Below are 20,037 nucleotides of genomic sequence, written 5' to 3' on the forward strand. Positions count from 1 at the left end.
TGTATTCCTGACATGCAGAGAGGAGGGAGGCGGGAGGAGGAGAGGGAAGGTAAAGGAGACTAAGTGAGGTGGAGAGGAGGGAAGGGGGAAAGGGAGGTGTTGGAGAGGGGAGGAGAGAGGAGTAGGAGATGGGAGGAGAGGGGAGGGGAGAGGTGGAGAGGGGAGGAGGAGAGAGGAGGAGGGAGGAGGAGAGAGGAGGATGCAAGGGGTGGAGAGAGGAGGAGAGGGGAGGAGAGAGGGGAGGAGAGAGGGGGAGAGGAGAGGAGGAGAGAGGGGGAGGAGAGGGGAGGAGGACAGAGGAGGATGCAAGGGGTGGAGAGAGGAGGAGAGGGGAGGAGAGAGGGGAGGAGAGAGGGGGTGAGGGGAGGAGGAGAGAGGGGGAGGAGAGGGGAGGAGAGAGGAGGAGAGAGGAGTAGGAGATGGGAGGAGAGGGAAGGAGATAGGTGGAGAGGGGAGGAGGAGAGAGGGGGAGGAGAGGGGAGGAGAGAGGAGGAGAGAGGAGGAGAGGGGAGGAGAGAGGAGTAGGAGATGGGAGGAGAGGGGAGGAGAGAGGTGGAGAGGGGAGGAGGAGAGAGGAGGAGAAGAGGGGAGGAGAGAAGAGGATAGAGGAGAGGAGAGGGGAGGAGAGAGGAGGAGAGGGGAGGAGAGAGTGAAGGTGGAGGGTACACAGAGGAGGGGGGAGGAGAGTGGGACAAAGGAGGGAGAGGAGAGGAAGAGGGGAGTTAGTAGGATGACAGAGGAGGAGATGGCAGGTTGGGGAGGACTAATTCTACCAGATCCTAGAATATTGTCACCTGCTGGCGTTCAACACTCAGGAATACCAACAGAGCGTTGTTTGGCAACAGAGGGCGTGGCCAAATGGTGATGCATCGTAGAGAGGGCCGTGGCCTGGCATTATAGGGAGGGGGAATGGTGTGTGGAAGCCCCTGAGTTCACTTTAGCAGAGCCACTAATTAACTCTTATAGAAAAGTGTGTGTGTGTGTGTTTGTGTGTGTGTTTGTGTGTCTGTATGAGTGTGTAGGTGTATGTGTGTACGTATACATATATGCAGTGTTTGTATATTATGTGTGTGCGCACGTTGGTGTGTTTGTGTGTATATGCGTGTGTGTGTGTGTGTGTGTGTGTGTGTGTGTGTGTGTGTGTGTGTGTGTGTTTGCGTGTGTGTGTGTGTGTGAGTATGGGTATGTGTGTGTGTGTGTGTGTGTGTGCGTGTGCGTGTGTGTGTGTGTGTGTACGTATGGGTATGTGTGTCTGTGTGTCTGTGTGTGTGTGTGTGTGTGTGTCTCAGTGTTGCAGATGGAATGTGGTGGTAGTTGGGTTTCAGTTTAAAGAGTTTCTAGTGGCGCGGCGCGTGGCGGTAAGAGAGAAAGAGGGAGGGAGAGGGTGGGAGGGAGGGAGGGAGGGGGGGAAGAATAGAGGTAGGTCGGTAGCGGAGGTGGTAGCAGTGGGGAGAGAGAGAGGGAGAGAGAGGTAGGTCGGTAGTGAAGGGTAGGGTGGAGGTAGCGGCCTGTTAGCGTAGGGTAGCATAGGGTTTCAGTGCGACTCCTCTTACCTGTGGCTGTCACCGGGTACGGTTGAAGAATACCAGGGTCAGGTTCACACAATCCCCCCTCTCCCCCTCTCACCCCCTCACCCCCCATCTCCCCCCGTCCATCCCATTATCATGATGACAACCATCTGAGGCCTCCCAGTAGGGGGTCTTCTATTCTCGCCTCCCCCCAGGGACAGAGCGTAGTGCTGGGCAGCGGATGGAGGGTCCAGGAGGGTGTTGGGTGACCTGGGGGGGGGGGGGGGGGGGGTGACACGGCGATGACCTCATCAGTGGTGAGACAAATGATGGATGCTCAGAACCTTCTGTTAAAACCATTATCTGCGTTTGGTTACGGTGCCGTTATTAGACTATAATTATCAACTATCTGACTATCCATGAACTATCAATTATATCTATGAACTATCTATGAACTACCTATGAACTATCAGCATGCACTATCTATGAACTGTCTACGAATATCTATGAACTATCTATATTGACTATCCATTAACTAACTGGTAAGTATTTTACTATCTTCCATCTCTGATACCAAATCTCCGACCACACACACACTCCAAAAACCGAAAAATCCTTGAGAACACACAATATACACACAAAATAAACCAAGCAAACACACATTCAGATACAATATCTACACAAACACAAACACACACACACACACACTGGATAATATGCACATATGCAGATACACACACTTGAACAACAGACTTTAGTATAATTTGCAAAAGTATTTTATTGGGAGAAAGGAGTAAAGAACAATACAGAGAAAGTTATCTTCCATAAGCCATAAAAAAATGAGGTAATGTACAAATAGGATGACGTCATACACACGAGTCATGTGATCACATAAATTGTATTGGACTATAGAGATGTGTTTTTGTGTGTGTGTCTGTGTGTGTAAACTGTGTCTATAATTTACGACCATTGTAACGTGTATGTTCTATTGATGTACTATGTAACTACCTACTAGTGTGCTATTGTAATACAAGTATCGCTGTACATCGATTGCACTTTCACACTTCTCAGAGATCCAAATAAAATGTAACAGAGGGCTCAGTGAGGAGACGGAGAACTGACAGCTTTAGGGTGGAGGGCGTCGAAGGAGGAGAAGGTGGTGGAGGATGGATGAGGAGGTGGAGGAGGAGAAGGGGTTAGAGGAGGTGGTGGTGGTGGTGGATGGGGAGTAGGGGGCGGAGTTGGAGAAGGAGGTGGAGGTGAAGGAGGAGGTGGTGGAAGAGGAGTAGGTGGAGATGGTGGAGACGGAGGAGAGGACTTGGAGGAGGTGGTGGAGGAGGAGGATAAGGAGGGGTTTGAGGAGATGGAGGAGGAGGGGAGGAGTCGTTGGAGGAGGTTGAGGGGCTTCTCTTAGTTCAGATATCTGGTGACCTCTGCCAGCGTAGCGTCTGTGTTTGTTGGAGCGGAACCGGATATTCATTTACCAGCCGCATCGTCACAACTCACTGAGTCTGAACGCTTCTCCTTTTGTTTTCCTTCGTGTTCCTGGTATTCCCGGCATAAGCACGTGACACAGGATCAACCCAGCGAAACGCAGCGTTCAAGTAACGCGGCCCTTGCCCTAAGAAAGAAGCCGTTAAGTTGCCAGAGTTTCTTGCTCCCCCTTCCTCCCTCCCTCCCTCCTTCCCTCTATCTTCTGTTGTTTAGACTTAACAAGAACTAATGAATCATCTCGTGAAACACACTGAATTAATAAAAAAAACAACTGTGAATACAGTTAGTACCAAAAAGAGCCACGTCTAAACTGGGGTGAATCTTCTGAACCAGAACAATTTGGCAATAATTCTCAAGCCCTGGTCGCCATGCCGGCACCGAACAGGAAGCCATACTGCTCTGGGGTAGCAATCAGTCCTCCCACTTCCTGTTTGAATGCAACATGAATTTCTATTGGCTGTGACGTCTCGTGGCCCTGCGGCGGGCAACCAATAGGCATCCTGTAGCCATGTCATTCAACACCTACGGGTATCATGACCGCATGTAAACAAAGACTTCGGCTGGCAAGCATGTTGCCGCGGCGACCAAAGTCCCGCAACATCAGTTTCCAGGGTCCCACCAGGGGAAGGCGTTTGGTTTAGATCCCACTGCGGTACGTTAAGTGGCATCTATCTGGGATGTTCCTCATCCGCCATCAGCAGTAAAAAACAACAACAAGAAAGATAATGCTTGTTTACAAAGTCAAGTCTCGGAGCCCCTTAGGTCCAGGAGGACAGGACTGCTCCGGGGGTTCTCTCTGCAGGGCCTCTCATCAGAGGAGGGCCTCGCTCAGGGTCTCCCCGGGGTCCACCAGGGGGTCGCCCAGGTCAAACAGCTGCTCTAGGTTGACGGTGGAGGTGCAGAGGTAGTCTCCGGGACCCTGCTCCACCTCCTCCTCCACCCAGGGGCACTGCAGGAAGGCCGTGGCCAGGAAGGTCTCCTCCTCCAGGTCCGGGTTGTGGTGGTCCGGCCCCCTGCCCCCGGGCGCCTCGGCGGGGAAGATCTGGGTCCCGTGCACCGTGAGGTCCTGGTCCTCCTTGGGGATGGGGCTCAGGGGCCCGTCCAGACTCAGGTCCCCGCTCAGCGCCGAGTCCAGCAGGGCGTCCCAGTCGAAGCTGCCCTTCAGGGAGCCCAGCTCCTTCTGCTCCTCCACACACAGCAGGGGGGAGCTGGAGCGCCGGGGGCCCTTGGCCTGTGAGCCGGGGGCCCGGCAGCCCGGGGGGGGCTTCCTCTTGCGGCCAACCACCCGGCTAACGGGCCAGGACCCCAGCATGGTGCCCTCCGCCAGCTGGGGGTCCCATCGCTGCTCCGCCCCGGTCGCCTCCTCGAACTCCTGCAGGAGCTGCTGGGACCTGGCGTCCACGCTGAGGGGCCCGCGCCGGAGCCGGCCCTGCAGCGCCGGGTTGATCTGCACGGGGGGCACGCGCCGCTTCTTGTAGGCCCCGCTCAGCAGGCGCTCGGCGTACTGGGGGTCGATCCTCCAGAAGCCCCCCTTCCCCGGCTCGTCCTTCCGCCGGGGCACCTTGATGAAGCACTTGTTCAGGGACAGGTTGTGGCGGATGGAGTTCTGGGGAAGAACACGAACAGATGAAGCTCAATAGATATACACAGATACGCACTGATATACAGACGTAGATATAAACACACAGATATATATATGCATACATAGGTTCTCGCACATTGATGGGAGGGATAGTCTTGTGGTACCCCAGTGGAACCCAACTGATCACGGTATACCTGTAGGGTCGTCGACAGGTAGGATCCGAAAGGTTGTGAGTTCGAACCCCACTGTCCACAGCCTATTCGTACAGGGGCCTACAGGTAGACTGCGGACAATTGGGTTTGAATCCAGAAACATTTGAACAGTGAAACACCCCTATCTGCTCCTTAATGACCTGTCTCTGTACCGTCTAACCCCTAACTGCTCCTTAATGACCTGTCTCTGTACCGTCTAACCCCTAACTGCTCCTTAATGACCTGTCTCTGTACCGTCTAACCCCTAACTGCTCCTTAATGACCTGTCTCTGTACCGTCTAACCCCTAACTGCTCCTTAATGACCTGTCTCTGTACTGTCTAACCCCTATCTGCTCCTTAATGACCTGTCTCTGTACTGTCTAACCCCTAACTGCTCCTTAATGACCTGTCTCTGTACCGTCTAACCCCTATCTGCTCCTTAATGACCTGTCTCTGTACCGTCTAACCCCTATCTGCTCCTTAATGACCTGTCTCTGTACCGTCTAACCCCTAACTGCTCCTTAATGACCTGTCTCTGTACTGTCTAACCCCTAACTGCTCCTTAATGACCTGTCTCTGTACTGTCTAACCCCTAACTGCTCCTTAATGACCTGTCTCTGTACTGTCTAACCCCTATCTGCTCCTTAATGACCTGTCTCTGTACCGTCTAACCCCTAACTGCTCCTTTGTGACCTGCCTAAGTACTGTTTAACCCCTGTTTGAGTCACTTTGGATGAAAATGACTTAATGCTAAATGTTATTAAGTTATTACGAAGAGTCTAGAGGAAGACCACCATTCCTGTGAAGTTCTCCTCCTCCTCTCCTCCTCCTCCTCCTCCTCCTCCGCTCCACCATCACTCCTGCTCCACGACCCCACATCCTCCACCAACCCAGCTCCTTCACTTCCTCCACCACTCAAGTACGTGGGTCAGATGCGCTGACCTCTGTTAAACATTATCAGCCCCATGTACGGCTTTATAAAAACAAAGTGCTCAGAGCGATCAGAGGGCTGTTCATCAATCATTTATACACCAAATTAAACTTTACTTTGGAAAAAACGCTCGCCATTCCAAGGAGAATGGACTGCTTAACACCCACCCCCGACAACCTTTACACACACACACTCTCATATGGGTGAGTGTGTGCGTGTGTGTGTGTGCGCGCGCGCGCGCGTGTGTGTGTGTGTCTGTGTGTGTCTGTGTGTGTTAGTGGATATGGTTTAGTGGATGTTTGTGTGTGTTTGTGTGTGTGTGCGGGTGTGTGTGTGTGTGTGTGTGTGGGTGTGTGTGTGGGTGTGTGTGTGTGTGTGAGACATAAGTGGATGTGTGTGTGTGTGTGTGTGTGTGTGTGTTTCTGTGTGTGTGTGTGTGTGTGTGTGTGCCTGTGTGTGTGTATGCTTCTGTATGTGTGTGTGTGTGGGTTTTTGTGTGTGTGTGTGTGTGTGTGTGTATGCGTCTGCATGTGTGTGTGTGCGTGTGTGTGTGTGTGAGACGTAAGAGGATGTTTGTGTGTGTGTGTGTGTCTGTGTGTGTGTGTGTGTGTCTGTGTGTGTGTGTATGCGTCTGTGTGTGTGTGTGTGTGTGTGTGTGTGCGTCTGTGTGTGTGTATGCGTCTGTGTGTGTGTGTGTGTGTGTGTGTGTGTGTGTGTGTCTGTGTCTGTGTGTATGCGTGTGTGTGTGTGTGTGTGTGTGTGTGTGTATGCGTCTGTGTGTGTGTGTGTGTGTGTCTGTGTCTGTGTGTATGTGTGTGTGTGTGTGTGTGTGTGTGTGTGTGTGTGTGTGTGTGTATGCGTCTGTGTGTGTGTGTGTGTGTGTGTGTCTGTGTCTGTGTGTATGCGTGTGTGTGTGTGTGTGTGTGTGTGTGTGTGTGTATGCGTCTGTGTGTGTGTGTGTGTGTGTGTGTGTGTCTACCTGCCAGGTGGGGTCTGCGTGTCTGAAGTAGCAGTAGTTGTCGGTGATCCAGGAGTAGATGCAGGACAGGGAGATCTTGGAGCGCTGGCTGGCCTGCATGGCCATGCAGATGAGCGTGGCGTAGGAGTAGGGAGGCTTCACCGCCGGGTTGGTCCGGTAGTCCACGTCGTCGGGGCAGTGCCCGTGGGCCACGATGCCAGGGAGGGGGAGGGGCATCCGGGAGTAGGCAGCGGATGTGGGTTTCCCGGGTGTGAGGGGCATGCATCCGCCGCAAGCGGGGTCGCCGGCCAGCGGGGAGGAGGGTGCTTCCTGGCCCAGCAGGGAGGCCTGTTGGTGGGGGGGCGGTGAGGGCCCATGGGCTCCCAGGATGGAGAATTCCTGCAGCCACTGGAGGCTGGTCAGGCTGTCGTCCAGACAGAGGCTGTCCTGGTTGCTGTGGAAAATGTTGTTGTTGTTGTTGTTGTTGTTGTTGCTGTTGTTGTTATTGTTGTTGTCGAGCTCCTCCGCGTGGGCGGCTGCGTTCAGCAGCTCCGCCTCAAGCCCGACCGAGTCCTCGCAGCTCGCGGACATCTTGTCTCGACGGCCCCCCAGTGCGTCCCTTCTGCGAGCTTCCGTTGTCTGGCGGGACGGGGAAGCCACACACAAACAGCAGTCGTTAACAAACTAACGCACACCAGGCGGTAACAAAGTGGACATAATGACGGACAATTTAGAAACACTGCCTTTTCTGGCAGCGCTTTTTGAGCGTGATCCTGTGTGGCCCGTGAGTAATTACCAAGGGAGCGCGCCCATGTGCATTGTGGACTCGCCCGAGTTGAATCCCGTTTTCTATTTTCCATTTAGAATTGTAGGTGCTCTATTAATTTTATTCGAAAATATCCAGGCTGTGTGAAAACGGAAAAAAGTAGTACTTGAAATGGGAAATGTGGATTATAATTGAATGAAAGAGAGGTTTGTGTGTTTGAATCGCGGGAGGTCAGAGAACATTCCTGAAAGCTCCCCGCTGCACTTGACTCGCATTGCGTCACAGCTCTGTTCCGTTAACCGGAGTTCAGAGTTAACGGAGTTTAGCACCTTAATTAATACCATATAACATTTATCTTTTTAAGGCCAGAGTTATGTTTCATTTGTTGGTGATTTATTCCTTTGAATAAATAGATCTTAATAATTGAAAAGCTAAATTAAATAATTAATTATATAGCCTAGATAATTAAATTAAACTGATAATAGTAATTAGTAATTGTCTCCCTTACATTACATTAATATTGGCCCTTATGGGATATAACGCAATATTATAATGCAAAAAGTAATTCACCAACTTTTCGCTTACATTAAAATCGTATTCTTGTATTTTTTAAAAAAGCCGTTATTAATGAATAACATAAATGAAATACAAGTTAAATCGAATTACTTTGAAGAGGCCTATCAGATTTTTTTCCAGCCCAAAGGCCCAACGGCCAAACGAAGATCGAAAAGTTTCTAACGTTAATCTATTAAAAGTTGTAAAAAAATATAAACCTACCTTTTATCGCGTATTACGTTGAGGAGAAGGAGGCAAACAATTTATTTTCGCAATCGAGCGGTTATTGCATTCTCCGTTGAAAGTCGTCAGTTGGACACCTGTTGAAAGTGGAGATGGAGAATTCCTCCAGTTCGACCGTCACTTAGCCCGTCTCTAGCCCGTCTCTCTGGGCGTCTGTTGGCGCTCTGTTCCGCGCGTCTCCAGCCGTCGTGTTGAATGGAGGTCTAGATCACGGTGGCAACCACTAAAGCATCCCTGGGGGGGCAGTTTAATACCTGGTTCAGGAGGTTTGTCCAGCAACCATAGAAACGCGACACCCCCTTGTAAACAGCTCTCCGTTCCTCCATTGGCCCGTTGGTTGCTATGGCGCTTCACTTTTAATCAGCTCGCTGCAGAGCGAGCTCTCTGTTTAGTGAAGGACAGGAGGGAAAGACACATTGTCACTCCTTCTATTGTACGCTCCTCTTTTGAGGGGTTTTAAATAAATAGGAATATTCCTCACTTGCCAACTCAACTGATTTGGCCTACAGGCCTCTGGTCGGTGTGTTTGAAGAACTGAGAAGTCCTAATAGGGAATACAGAACTTTTTATAGGCTAGTAAGTGCTTTTTTTAAGCGTTATTAATTCAATTTCACTTATTTTTTATGTTTGAAATTAGAGGCACTGGAACTGAAACTGCGAACAGCGCGTTTGTTAATGAGCCATTCGCTCATCTCTGAAGACCATGAGAGAACAGAAAAGATGAGAGACTTTGTTTTATGACTTTACAGTTTCTTTGTGTGGAGGTCAGGGAAGCTGTCCAGACCAACTACCAGATGCTCTTTGGGCCACATCTTTTGTTACTCCTTCTCTCTCTTTCTTTATATCTCCAGGACAAAAAGTACATTCCTCGCCCTAGAAGTCCAAATGCTGCGTCCAACTCGGGTTCTGTTACTGATTCAACATATTCATAACCTCAGCCAGCTCCTTCTGCACATTATTTCGTTCTCAGCTTGAGACCCAACTTCCTCACAAACACCAAACACCTCAGCCCCACAACGCACAGAACCGGACCAGGGATGTTTTCACTAGAATGTTCTGGGCTCTGGCCCAAAGGGAGGAAAAACAGAAAAACATGGAAACCAAGACACACTAGCCAGTCAGGGGAGCGACGAGAAGAAGGAGGAGAGAGCCTATCAGAGGAGGGATGAGGCGAGACAGTGATGAGGGGAGAGAGCTGGGAGATGGTTCGGGTTTTCATCCTCTACGTCCAGACAGCTCTCTTCCCTCCTGCTACAATTGACAGACTCTTATAAGCTTATTCTCTTATATTCTCCTATATAAGCTGTGTACAACAGTTATCATCTTAATTCCTTTGAGCTGAACATTAAGAACATGACAAGAAGAACAAAGGAAAATATTGTTTGGTGAAGAATTGTTTTTATGAAGAATTGTACAAAGCAATAACAGAAAAATGTAATGGAAAGAGGTATCCCGCTGCCAGAAGCCCCTCCCTTTCTCTTTCGATGCTAACTGGATGCAATGTAACTGAAAGTCCCGGCTCTCTCATTTCTCAAGCCATTTAACAGAATGTCCCGCCCTCTCTATTGTCTCAGTCTAAACCAATGTGACCGTATGTCCCGCCCTCTCTCTCGCCTCTAAACTCATGTAACCGAATGTCCCGCCCTCTCTCTAGTCTCTTCCAAGCCCATGATACCAAATGTCCCGCCCTCTCTCTAGTCTCTAAACCCATGTTACAAAATGCCTTTCCCCTACCAGAAGAGAGGCGCCAGATGTCAGGGGTCAGTGGGCCAGACTGGATGTACCCTCTGATCCTCTCTCTAACCAAGGAAAGGTCAAAGGTGAAGGTGGGGGCGGCCAAGCACAGTATGGGAGAGAGCGAGACGGTCGAGGAAGAGTGGTTTAGCTTATAGGACGAGAGCTGAGGGAGACACACACACACACACACACACACACACACACACACACACACACACACACACACACACACACACACACACACACACAACACGCATGCACACAAAACGGATATTTACATCCCTGACATCTAAAATAAACTTGCATCTTCATTCTAAACTCATCTCTCTGTTCGGGGCTGGCTCTAAACATGGATGTGGATAAGTTAGTAATAATAATAATAAGTTAAGAAAATAGGGATAATATGTTTCAGGGTTCATACAGAGAGAGGAATGCATGGCCTGCTGTGCTTGTGATTTATAATCTGCATTTAAAACCAACCATTGGCTTAGTGAACATATTGTATTGTATCCTTATGAGATTAACTGTTGTGGAACAAAACTAATGTTCTCTGCTCAGTATCGTGGGGTGAAGTACACTTCTACTCAAAGACATCTACTCTAGTAGGCCCTTTTTTTTACTCTCTTTACATTCTAGTAGGCATACTTCTACTCTACGACATCCACTCTAGTGCCCCCTACTTCTACTATACTAGGCCTTTGTCTACCCTATGTAGTTCTACCGTAGTAGGTCTACTTCTACTCTATTTATACTATATTTCAGTTACTCTAAGACCTACTTCTTCTCTGCATATATTTAAACTTTCACCTTACAGTCTAACCGTTAAGGTTCCAAGCTTTTATGGATTAAATATAGAGATAACATGTACATAATTTAATTCAAAAGCTGGTTATTCGATTTAGAGTAAAATATGTGTAATCTATTTTGTGAAAGTTATCTGACCTTGTGTGAGAGTATCTCGATGAGAAGTAATACCACTTACTGACAGCGGAGGGCGCTAAATACTATTAAATCATACAGAAGGAAACATCTCGCGGTCAGCAATGGATTCAATTTGATGTAACGATTCTCCTTCAAGTGGGACGGGAGAGGGAAATCACATGATGGGCTATAAATTAGGCCAAATGAGGCTCAATTCATTCACTCATTTATTTCATTGAATGGATTGTATAGACAGAGAGTAGCCACACACACAAACATGCGTACACACACAGGGATTGCAGACCTTTATGCACGCACAAATGCATGCACACACACAAACACACACACACACACACACACACATACACACACACACACACACACACACTCACAGCTGCATAGAGAAATCAAAGTCACAAGAAGAATAGACAGACAGGCATAGAGACAGACAGACAGTTGTGGTAATTAAAGTCATAATAAACAGTATGCAAGGGTCCTCCATCATTCTGTTTGGTTTCAAAAAGCCTTATAAAAATGATAAGGCTAGCTCATGTTCTGTGTTTCTTCGGTTCAGTTGAGAGAGAGGGGGTGGAGACCACCCTCAGGACTCTGATATCTCAAAGTCCTACTCAGTGTTAATGATCCACCCTAGAGAAACAATCTTGTTTAAAAGGAGACACTCCCCAACCAATCAGATGGCTGATCTGTTGTTGACAGAGAAGACATTGGGTCGCTGTGAGTCAGGAAGTCAACACTCACATAACTGACTGAGTGACACGGCAACACTGTGAATGAGAGAACAGAGGAACAGAGAAAATTTGAGTCAGAGAGAGAGAGAGAGAGAGAGAGAGATTTAGCAAGGAAAACATTGTTATTTTTCCATTGTTTGATTTCTCACCTGCTTTGGCAATGTTTATTTTCCATGTCAATAAATCTCTGTTTAATTGAACTGGTGTATCAGTAGATGATTCATTTAAACCACAGATGTCTCTTTCAAAGCACGGGGATGAAACAGAATGGGCAGGAATAGACTCCATGTATCCGATGGCATTTAGCCATGGACGCTGTCAGTAAAACCTCCTACAATATTGAAAAGGCTTAATTATTTATCTCCACCACAGCCACACAAGGACTGAACTGAAACACAGATACAGTGTTGATTTACGGGAGGACAGGAACTTCCAGCGATCGATGTATAGATCTGTCTACCCAACACTCAAACTATCACTCTAACTATCTGTAGACTAACTGTCTATCTACCCATCAATCTCTGCTCCTATCTATCTATCTATCTATCTATCTATCTATCTATCTATCTATCTATCTATCTATCTATCTATCTATCTGTCTGTCTATCTGTCTATCTGTCTATCTATCTATCTATCTATCTATCTATCCTACCTACCTACCTACCTACCTACCTACCTACCTACCTACCTACCTACCTACCTACCTACCTACCTACCTACCTACCTATCTACCAATCAATCAACCAACCAACCAACCAACCAACCAACCAACCTACCTACCTAACTACTTACCTACCTACCTACCTACCTACCTACCTACCTATCTACCTATCTATCTACCTACCTGTCTATCTATCTGTCTGTCTGTCTGTCTGTCTGTCTGTCTGTCTGTCTGTCTATCTATCTATCTATCTATCTATCTATGTTTATATTTATCTGTCTGTATGTCTGTCTGTATGTCTGTCTGATGAATACCAGGTTTTATTATTTTATTATGATTATAAAATACGGTATTATGTTGATCTAACTATCAGTTGACGATCAATAAGCACAATGGCAGTGTACACACTAGCTGACTATTCAATGTATCATTAGCACACTCTATAGTGTTGATGCTAAAGATAAGTTTTACATTATTCCTGCAAAAGTGAATCGCACAATAGACATTTTGTATTCAACCCGAGAGTCCAATCAGAAAGTTCAACATCATCTCAAGTCCCCATTCAAGAAAGTACATTCATTAGGGACACGGAGCTGTTACAGAGGGCGGAGCACTCATAACTCTGAGCGACTCCGCTCTGCCGGCAGTCTCTGTTCTCACAAACCAAACCAACCCTTTTTATTTTAAACCCATCTCAGCGTTAACCAATTGGGACGTTGCGAGTACTACGCTGCGTTGCGATGCGCGTCCAATGAGACGCCGTGCTCGGCTTTGTTGTTGCTGACGACATGAAAACATTGTTGTTGCTGTAAACTGAACTGCAGACGGGCCGAAGGAGAGATCGACAGCGAGGAACGACTCGGTTTTTAGATCAAATAATACAACAAAAATACAGTTGTGCGTTGGTTTACTTAATTTAGATTAACTAATAGTCGGGTATAGAGCGGAGATACCGGCGAATATGGAGGAACTGAGGCATCAGGTCATGATCAACCAGTTTGTTGTGGCTGCGGGCTGCGCAGCCGACCAAGCCAAGCAGCTCCTACAAGCCGCCCACTGGCAGTTCGAGGTGCGTGCACGTCATCGTCAAAATAACGATAATGTTCTTCATGTTCATAGCTCATTGCATTCGTATATAGCTTGTCAAGGCACCCATAACACTGTCGGTGTGTGTGTGTGTGTGTGTGTGTGTGTGTGTGTGTGTGTGTGTGTGTGTGTGTGTGTGTGTGCTGGGAATAAAGAGGTTATTTTTGGGTGAGAGGTTAATGGACAGGAAGCAACCACAGAGTGGACATAGCTGTTTACACTGTAGATAGTATTCGTTCTGGTTGTAACGACCCTAACTAGTTGTGCACAACCTTATATGACCATCCCCTTATATCACACCACTAGCCTTGACACGGCAGGTTTCATTCACAGAACCTGCATTATTGGCAACATATCCACAAATCTCTTCCTTCTTAAGAAAGCGATCCCTTTACAACTGGCATTAGGCACAATCCATATATTGAGTGCATATAATTTAAGTTATTTTGTGAAATGTAGTTTACCCTGTAATTTTCTTAAAAAAAACAACTTTGCAATGGCTTCTTAAAAGTTCAAAAGAGCGTGGAGTGTTTACATCTCAGTTTAAAAAACTGAAATCATAGTGTTTGAATTGAAAACAGATGGAGATGACAGGGTATTTACTTAAGCTAACCGATATTAGCCATTAATTGCCTTCAGTAATGCTAAAGGACAGACTAACTGAGCTAAGTGGCTAAGGTTTATCCCCGGCTAACTATATTTAGAGTCATAAAGGTCCTTACAGCTGTCCAGAAACCTGAGATTGGCTTGTTGTAACAACATTCAGCCCTGAGATTAATGCTCCCTTATTCACTCAACTATAGCCACACTCAGGCCTTATAAGTCAATCATTTAGTTTTATAAATAGATAGAGGGATGTATATATATATCAATGGATAGATCTATAGATAGATACAGGGATGGAACATTACAAAATAATAAAAAATCACCATAGAAAACATATATATTATAGATTATTATATTATCACATTTATAATCACGCAGGGTATACTAATGTATGGTGTCTATTAAGTACTCTCATTGAAAAATGTATCATGGTCCCCGAGATTGACTCATTTCTGAAGGATGTAAGATCAAAACACACAATGTTGTCACCAGCAGGTTTCCCACAAAACGGCCGCCAATGTTTGCCAGGTATGTGGCCTACAGCTGCTTCTCCTGGGCTGTGAGTGTAAAATATTTATAGGGATGTGGAGACCGCTCTAGGATCGCTGACACTGCCCCCCCTCCCCCATCTCCTCTACCACACCTGGTCTGTTAATGACCAATGGGTTGTTGTCGTTGTGGTCAGCTGACCTCTGCCCAGGAGGTCCAACTGGTTGAAATGTTGCCACCTGAACCGGGCTCCCTACCAACTCTAATAGCTCATGTCAGTGTTTGTTTAGGAAATACTGGGCGTTGACTCTGGGTTGTTCCAATACTGTACTCTTCAGTGATTTGTTCAGTAGGATGTACTTCCCAAAGAATTGCCGGAATTACACATTTATTAAACGACTGAATGAAGGGAATTTATTTGTGAATTAGGGACAGACTATCTGATTTTGGAAGTCTGATGTGTCTCTTACTGAAGTGAGAAACCCACAAAACACAGACGGCTAGTGGCACTATAGGGAATGCAAAGTTAACGGCACACCGCGTTGAACGCTGTGGTGAATGTACCACGTTGTGGTTGCTGCCTCTTTTCCTCTTTTGGTTCTGTCTCACAAAATGGCCCCCCAGAGTGACACACTTTTACATTCCTATACTTGACCTTTTAAACAACATTAAATAAATGTACTTTGTATAGTTTCATATATGCAGAGTTTTTATTGCCGGCTCAATGTTACTTTACATAAAGGAGACCGTTGTACGGTTCACCCTCTCTCTTGTCAGGTGACTCCTGGTTGACTGTCTAGCTCCAGCTTGCTGGCTGATGTTGTTCTGTCTGCTGCTTCACAGACAGCTACTAGTTGTAGTTAGCCTGTTATGGGCTAACCTTTTTCTATTGTCTCCACACTCGCAGCAGGCTACCGGCTAACCTCAGCTAGCATATTTAATACAAACGGCTACAAAATAACCTGTTTGCTGCCTTACAGACCACTGTTAGCTCCAGCTAGCATGCTAAAGTGTAGCCGATCCCTATTGTATCACAGACAGCCGCGATCTCCAGGCAGCATGGAAGAAGCGGGTAGCGGGATCATGGCCTAGTTTCCTCACCCAGCTCTTTGGCTTTGAATGGCGGCTACAGTAGCGTCAGACCCTACCCCCTCTCCTCCTAGCTCAGCTGCTCTACCACTTCCACCACCAAGTGCCTTACAACCAGACCACTGGGGCCCCTAGCCATGTTGACTTCTGACTGAGGGGCCATCGTTAATGGTTCACCAGAGCATGACTTGACAGCCCAGTTTTAATCTTCCTCCCTTTAGTGGAACCATGAGTAGAGAGTGTTGCTCGGAGAGAGAGCGAGAGAGATGTTTAGGAACCGGTTCCGTGTGATTCAATCCACAACTGGATGACAGAGCTGCTGTCTGGGGTGTTGACCGTTTGATTTTGTGGTTCCTAGCACCCTCGGCGCTGGGTGGTTGTACGTCAGAGCGTAACCAAGCAGCCTATCCCCTCTACTCCTCTCAGGCTGCTCTTTGTTTTGGTTGTACAGCCTCAGCCACTGAAAGGGCCCGTTTCAAGCTTTTTGTGTTTGTGTGTGAATGCGTGAGTGTGTGTGTGTGTGCTTGTGAACCTCGTGGTCGTATCTAGTCTAGCCACTATCTACCCCCTCGTTGCTCAATGTGTTATGTCAACGCAAGGAAAAAGGAGATCTGCTACAAGTGATCATGTGCTTGTGTGTAGCTATATACGTGTGTATAGTTATGTGTGTGTGTGTGTGTGTATCTATAGCTATGTGTGTGTGTGTGGGTAAGTATGTGTGTGTTTGTGTATAGCTATTTGTGTGTGTATAGCTATGGGTGTGTGTGTGTGTGTGTCTTTGTGTCTCGCTGAACAGCAGACATTCCTAACCTCCACCACTGTTGTCAAACAAGCTGCTGGGGGAGGGGCAGAGTGTGGGTGGGAGAGAGTGTGTTTGTTTTTGTGTGTGTGTGTGTCTCTCTGTCTGTTTGTGTGTGTGTCTGTGTGTGTGTGTGTGTGTGTGTGTGTCTGAGTGTTTTTAAAAGGCCACCCAGTAAGGGACTCTGAGGTACAGTGTGTGCTATCAAGCAAGCCAGTGCCGGCCGGTGTGTTTATTTTTAATGCGGTGGTGCTAACAGAGAGCAAGAGGGTGTCGGCTCGGTGCTTCCTGACACCTTCTCACTACCACCTTGAATCAGCATCCTGGAGCTGTGGTTTCCCAGCATGTGCTGTGATGAATCATGTGTTCGGCGTGTCTCAACCGGTTGGCGGTTCTCTGTGCAGAGGTCACCGGCTAACGGCTCTCCTGGTGGGCGGAGCTGGAGAACAATACCAGGCCCACGACGAGACACTTCCTGTCCTTCCCTTTGTTTACGTTCTGTCGCTAGGCTCCCCTCCAACCCCACAACCACCCATTCATCCAGGTGTGTTTTGAAGTCTGCCGATGTTGGCATGGTTAGCATAGCTAACACTACACTTCCAACGCACTGTTTCGGTCCTCTCTTCCTGTGTGTAGTGTAAACATAGGTGTGTAAAAATGTGTTGATATGAAGACAAATCTCATTCTTGGTACAGTTTCTGGAGTGTTGTACGTGCTCAGTCAAAAGTAAAAATTTAAAAACAAGAAGTGGGTTCTTTGGTTGTGTAACTATTTTCACATCCTCCTGCATTCTTCCCAAATGAATCATCAGTATGTGTGTTGTCAATGAGCTGCAGTGATATACACATGACTTGGGTTTTTATGAACAACATGATCGTAAGGCTTTTCACTTTCAAAGCGAACATGACATCCGGAGTATCATGTATCTATTGCATCACTTCCAGTACTTTCCTGTCCTGAAGCAACACAGCTATCGGCCTATCTGGGGGGCGGGACTCCCTTCGCTGGGGCATTATGATTGGCTCTCGATGGTGTCAACAGCATGCAGAGTGTCCGGTTCCCCTTGGCCCAGAACAGCTGCCGGGGTTCAGGAGCTTACAGGTCACATGACCTGGTCATATGACCCGCCTGACCCCTCAATCTGAATGTTGTGCAATGGTGACATGTTATAACTCAATGTTATTCTCTCTCTCTCCCTCTCCCTCTCTCTCTCTCCTTCTCCCTCTCCCTCTCTCTCTCTCTCCTTCTCCCTCTCCCTCTCCCTCTCCCCCTCTCCTTCTCCCTCTCCCTCTCCCTCTCCCTCTCCCTCTCTCCCTCTCCCTCTCCCTCTCTCTCTCTCTCTATAGACGGCCCTCAGCTCGTTCTTCCAGGAGGCGAACATCCCCACGCACCATCAGATGGTAGGTCCCACAGGCACACACACACACTCATCATAACATGTGAATCATAACATCCGTCTTCCAGACGTGTTCCACAAACCCGTCCAACGCGTGCCCTCTGTGTTCCCCTCTAGATGTGCACCCCGCGCAACACGCCGGCCACGCCCCCCAACTTCCCCGACGCCATCACCATGTTCTCCAAGCTGCGGGCGTCCGACTACGGCTCGGGCCCCGCCCCCATGTCGTGCTCCCCCCCCACCTCCTCCTCCTGCTCCTCCTCCTCCTCCTCCGCCTCCTACTGGGCCTCCACGCCTCCCGGCCAGCAGACAGCCTGGCTGCCCCCGCCCTCCTCCCCCACCGGGCCCCTCCTCCTCCACCACCACCACCACCACCACCACCACCACCTCCACCAGCCACCCCGCTGGCCGCCCTCCCCGCAGCCCAGCGTCCCCCAGCCCCCCCAGGTGGTCCCCGCCGTGCACGGCCACAGATGAGGTCGTCGCCCACTGGGGAACGGACATGTTGTTGGGCGGGGCGGGGAGGGGAGGGGGGGGGGGAGAGAGGGGTATGGGGGAGGAGGGAGGGAGGGAGGGCCAATTATTTTCGTTTTTATCTTTTCTGACGTCGATCCGTATGTCGTTGCCGTGGAGACTACCACGGACCATCCGACTAAATGGGGTATCTCCGACAAGGGTTTTCAGGACGAAACGAAGCACTGAACATTTGCTCTATACCAGTCACGTGACCTGCGTAGGTGCTCTGTGGTTGGTTGTGTTTCTTTTTGATTACTGTTTCCTTTCGACTCTTTGGAGAGGTTCAAGCCATGTGACAGGAAGTGGTGAAAACCATCATACAGTGATGGGCAGGGGGGGATGTAGAGTTTATTTCCTGTGTGAAAGACGTGTACAGTGTGAATAAGACATATAGATCATGTATGTGGGCTTTGGAGCCTTGTTTCACTGGGTTTCCTAGGGCGAGATTAGTGTGTTCTAACTTGTCGAGCAGCGTGTCAGATAGACGTCACTCCAGCTACTGATGAGAAACACGTTTCCGGACGCTCGCTGGAACCGTTCGCAATAATACAATTGTCAATTTGTATTACAGTAAATTCTTTTTTTTGTACTTTTGTTTAGTTTTTAATCTGCTTTCTTTTAACGGTAAAGGCAGTGATTTTGTTTTTCTGAAGCCCTCCACCCACCAGAGCTCAAGCGGAGAGCAGAGACACATTGAACCTTCTCGCGGCCTTGTGTCCAACCCGGAGGGCCGATAGAATCCCACACAGGCTCACTCATCTAGAGCATTTAAATTGACCAGCTGAAAACAATCGCATAAAAAGAAAAACAGGCAGAGGTGGAATACACAGATCGGAATCTCGCTCTGCACTGCTTCGGCTCAAACCGCGGCCTGACATAGCTTATTGATGAACGCGACGGGCTTCGGTGTGTGTGTACGATTGAGCTTCGGTGTGTGGAGGCCTTTACTCTTGTTTTCCCAATTAGTTGGCATGGAGACGGCCTCGTTAACGAGAGAGGAAATCACGTTGTTTTTTTTACAAATGTTAACTAAGAGTACATGTACAATGAAATGCAATACACAGCTTACGACTGCATCAGAACCTCTCCCAATGGTTGACGCTGTTGGAGGGACACCAGAACATTTGGACTGCCAAAATGTGCTGCCAATGGGAGGTCAACTCGGCGATACAATTAAGGTTTCCACACAACCTGTAGACTCAACCGCTCCTACCTCGCTGTGATTGGGCACAGACTGAATGGGAGGGGCCTCCTGTATTCTGATTCCTCATGATGCTTACAGCGTCATGGCTCACAAAGAGACACACATCTCTCTTTGTGCTCCATTCCATGTCCATCCTGCCAAAAACGAGAGAGCGGCGATACGTCGCAGTATAGATCTCCGCTGTACCACCTGGAGAGTTTACACATTCAACCGGGCAATGACTTGGAAAGCCCTGCCTCCAGCAGGAGGTACACTCCTTACATGGACCCAGGCGGGGGCGAGCGTGTGTTTAGGTCACAATTTTCCACAAAGCCCCCCATCCAGACCGACTGAAGCAGTTGACTACATCCCCGTGGCGACCACACTACCATGGAAGGTTCAGGCAGGCTGGGACAAACGGAGGGCCCCGTTTCCGCCACCCTACATGAACTCTTTGACTACACCCCCTAGAACGGTGCCTCTATTAAATATTGTCCGTACATTTTCTTTAAGACCTGCCCAGAGGTTGAGGGCTGGTTTGGAAGGCCACCTGGAACCATCATCCTCATTATCAGT

At 48.3% G+C, this 20,037-nt stretch overlaps 2 protein-coding genes across 2 annotated transcripts; one reads left to right on the forward strand and one right to left on the reverse strand.

Moving 5' to 3' along the window:
* Positions 1-3,813: 3,813 nt before the first annotated feature.
* foxj1a (forkhead box J1a) lies at positions 3,814-7,256 on the reverse strand (the record flags this gene model as incomplete). The annotated part of the gene is made up of 2 exons (XM_079747147.1): positions 3,814-4,608; positions 6,687-7,256. The coding sequence occupies 2 exons, from the start codon at positions 7,254-7,256 to the stop codon at positions 3,814-3,816; spliced, it is 1,365 nt and encodes a 454-aa protein (XP_079603273.1).
* Positions 7,257-13,116: 5,860 nt separating this feature from the next.
* ubald2 (UBA-like domain containing 2) lies at positions 13,117-18,273 on the forward strand. The gene is made up of 3 exons (XM_079745925.1): positions 13,117-13,366; positions 17,713-17,766; positions 17,880-18,273. The coding sequence occupies exons 1-3, from the start codon at positions 13,259-13,261 to the stop codon at positions 18,237-18,239; spliced, it is 522 nt and encodes a 173-aa protein (XP_079602051.1). The 5' UTR covers positions 13,117-13,258; the 3' UTR covers positions 18,240-18,273.
* Positions 18,274-20,037: the final 1,764 nt, after the last annotated feature.

Source organism: Pollachius pollachius, assembly GCF_949987615.1.
Source record: "Pollachius pollachius genome assembly, chromosome: 11".
NCBI classification, from domain to species: Eukaryota; Metazoa; Chordata; class Actinopteri; order Gadiformes; family Gadidae; genus Pollachius; species Pollachius pollachius.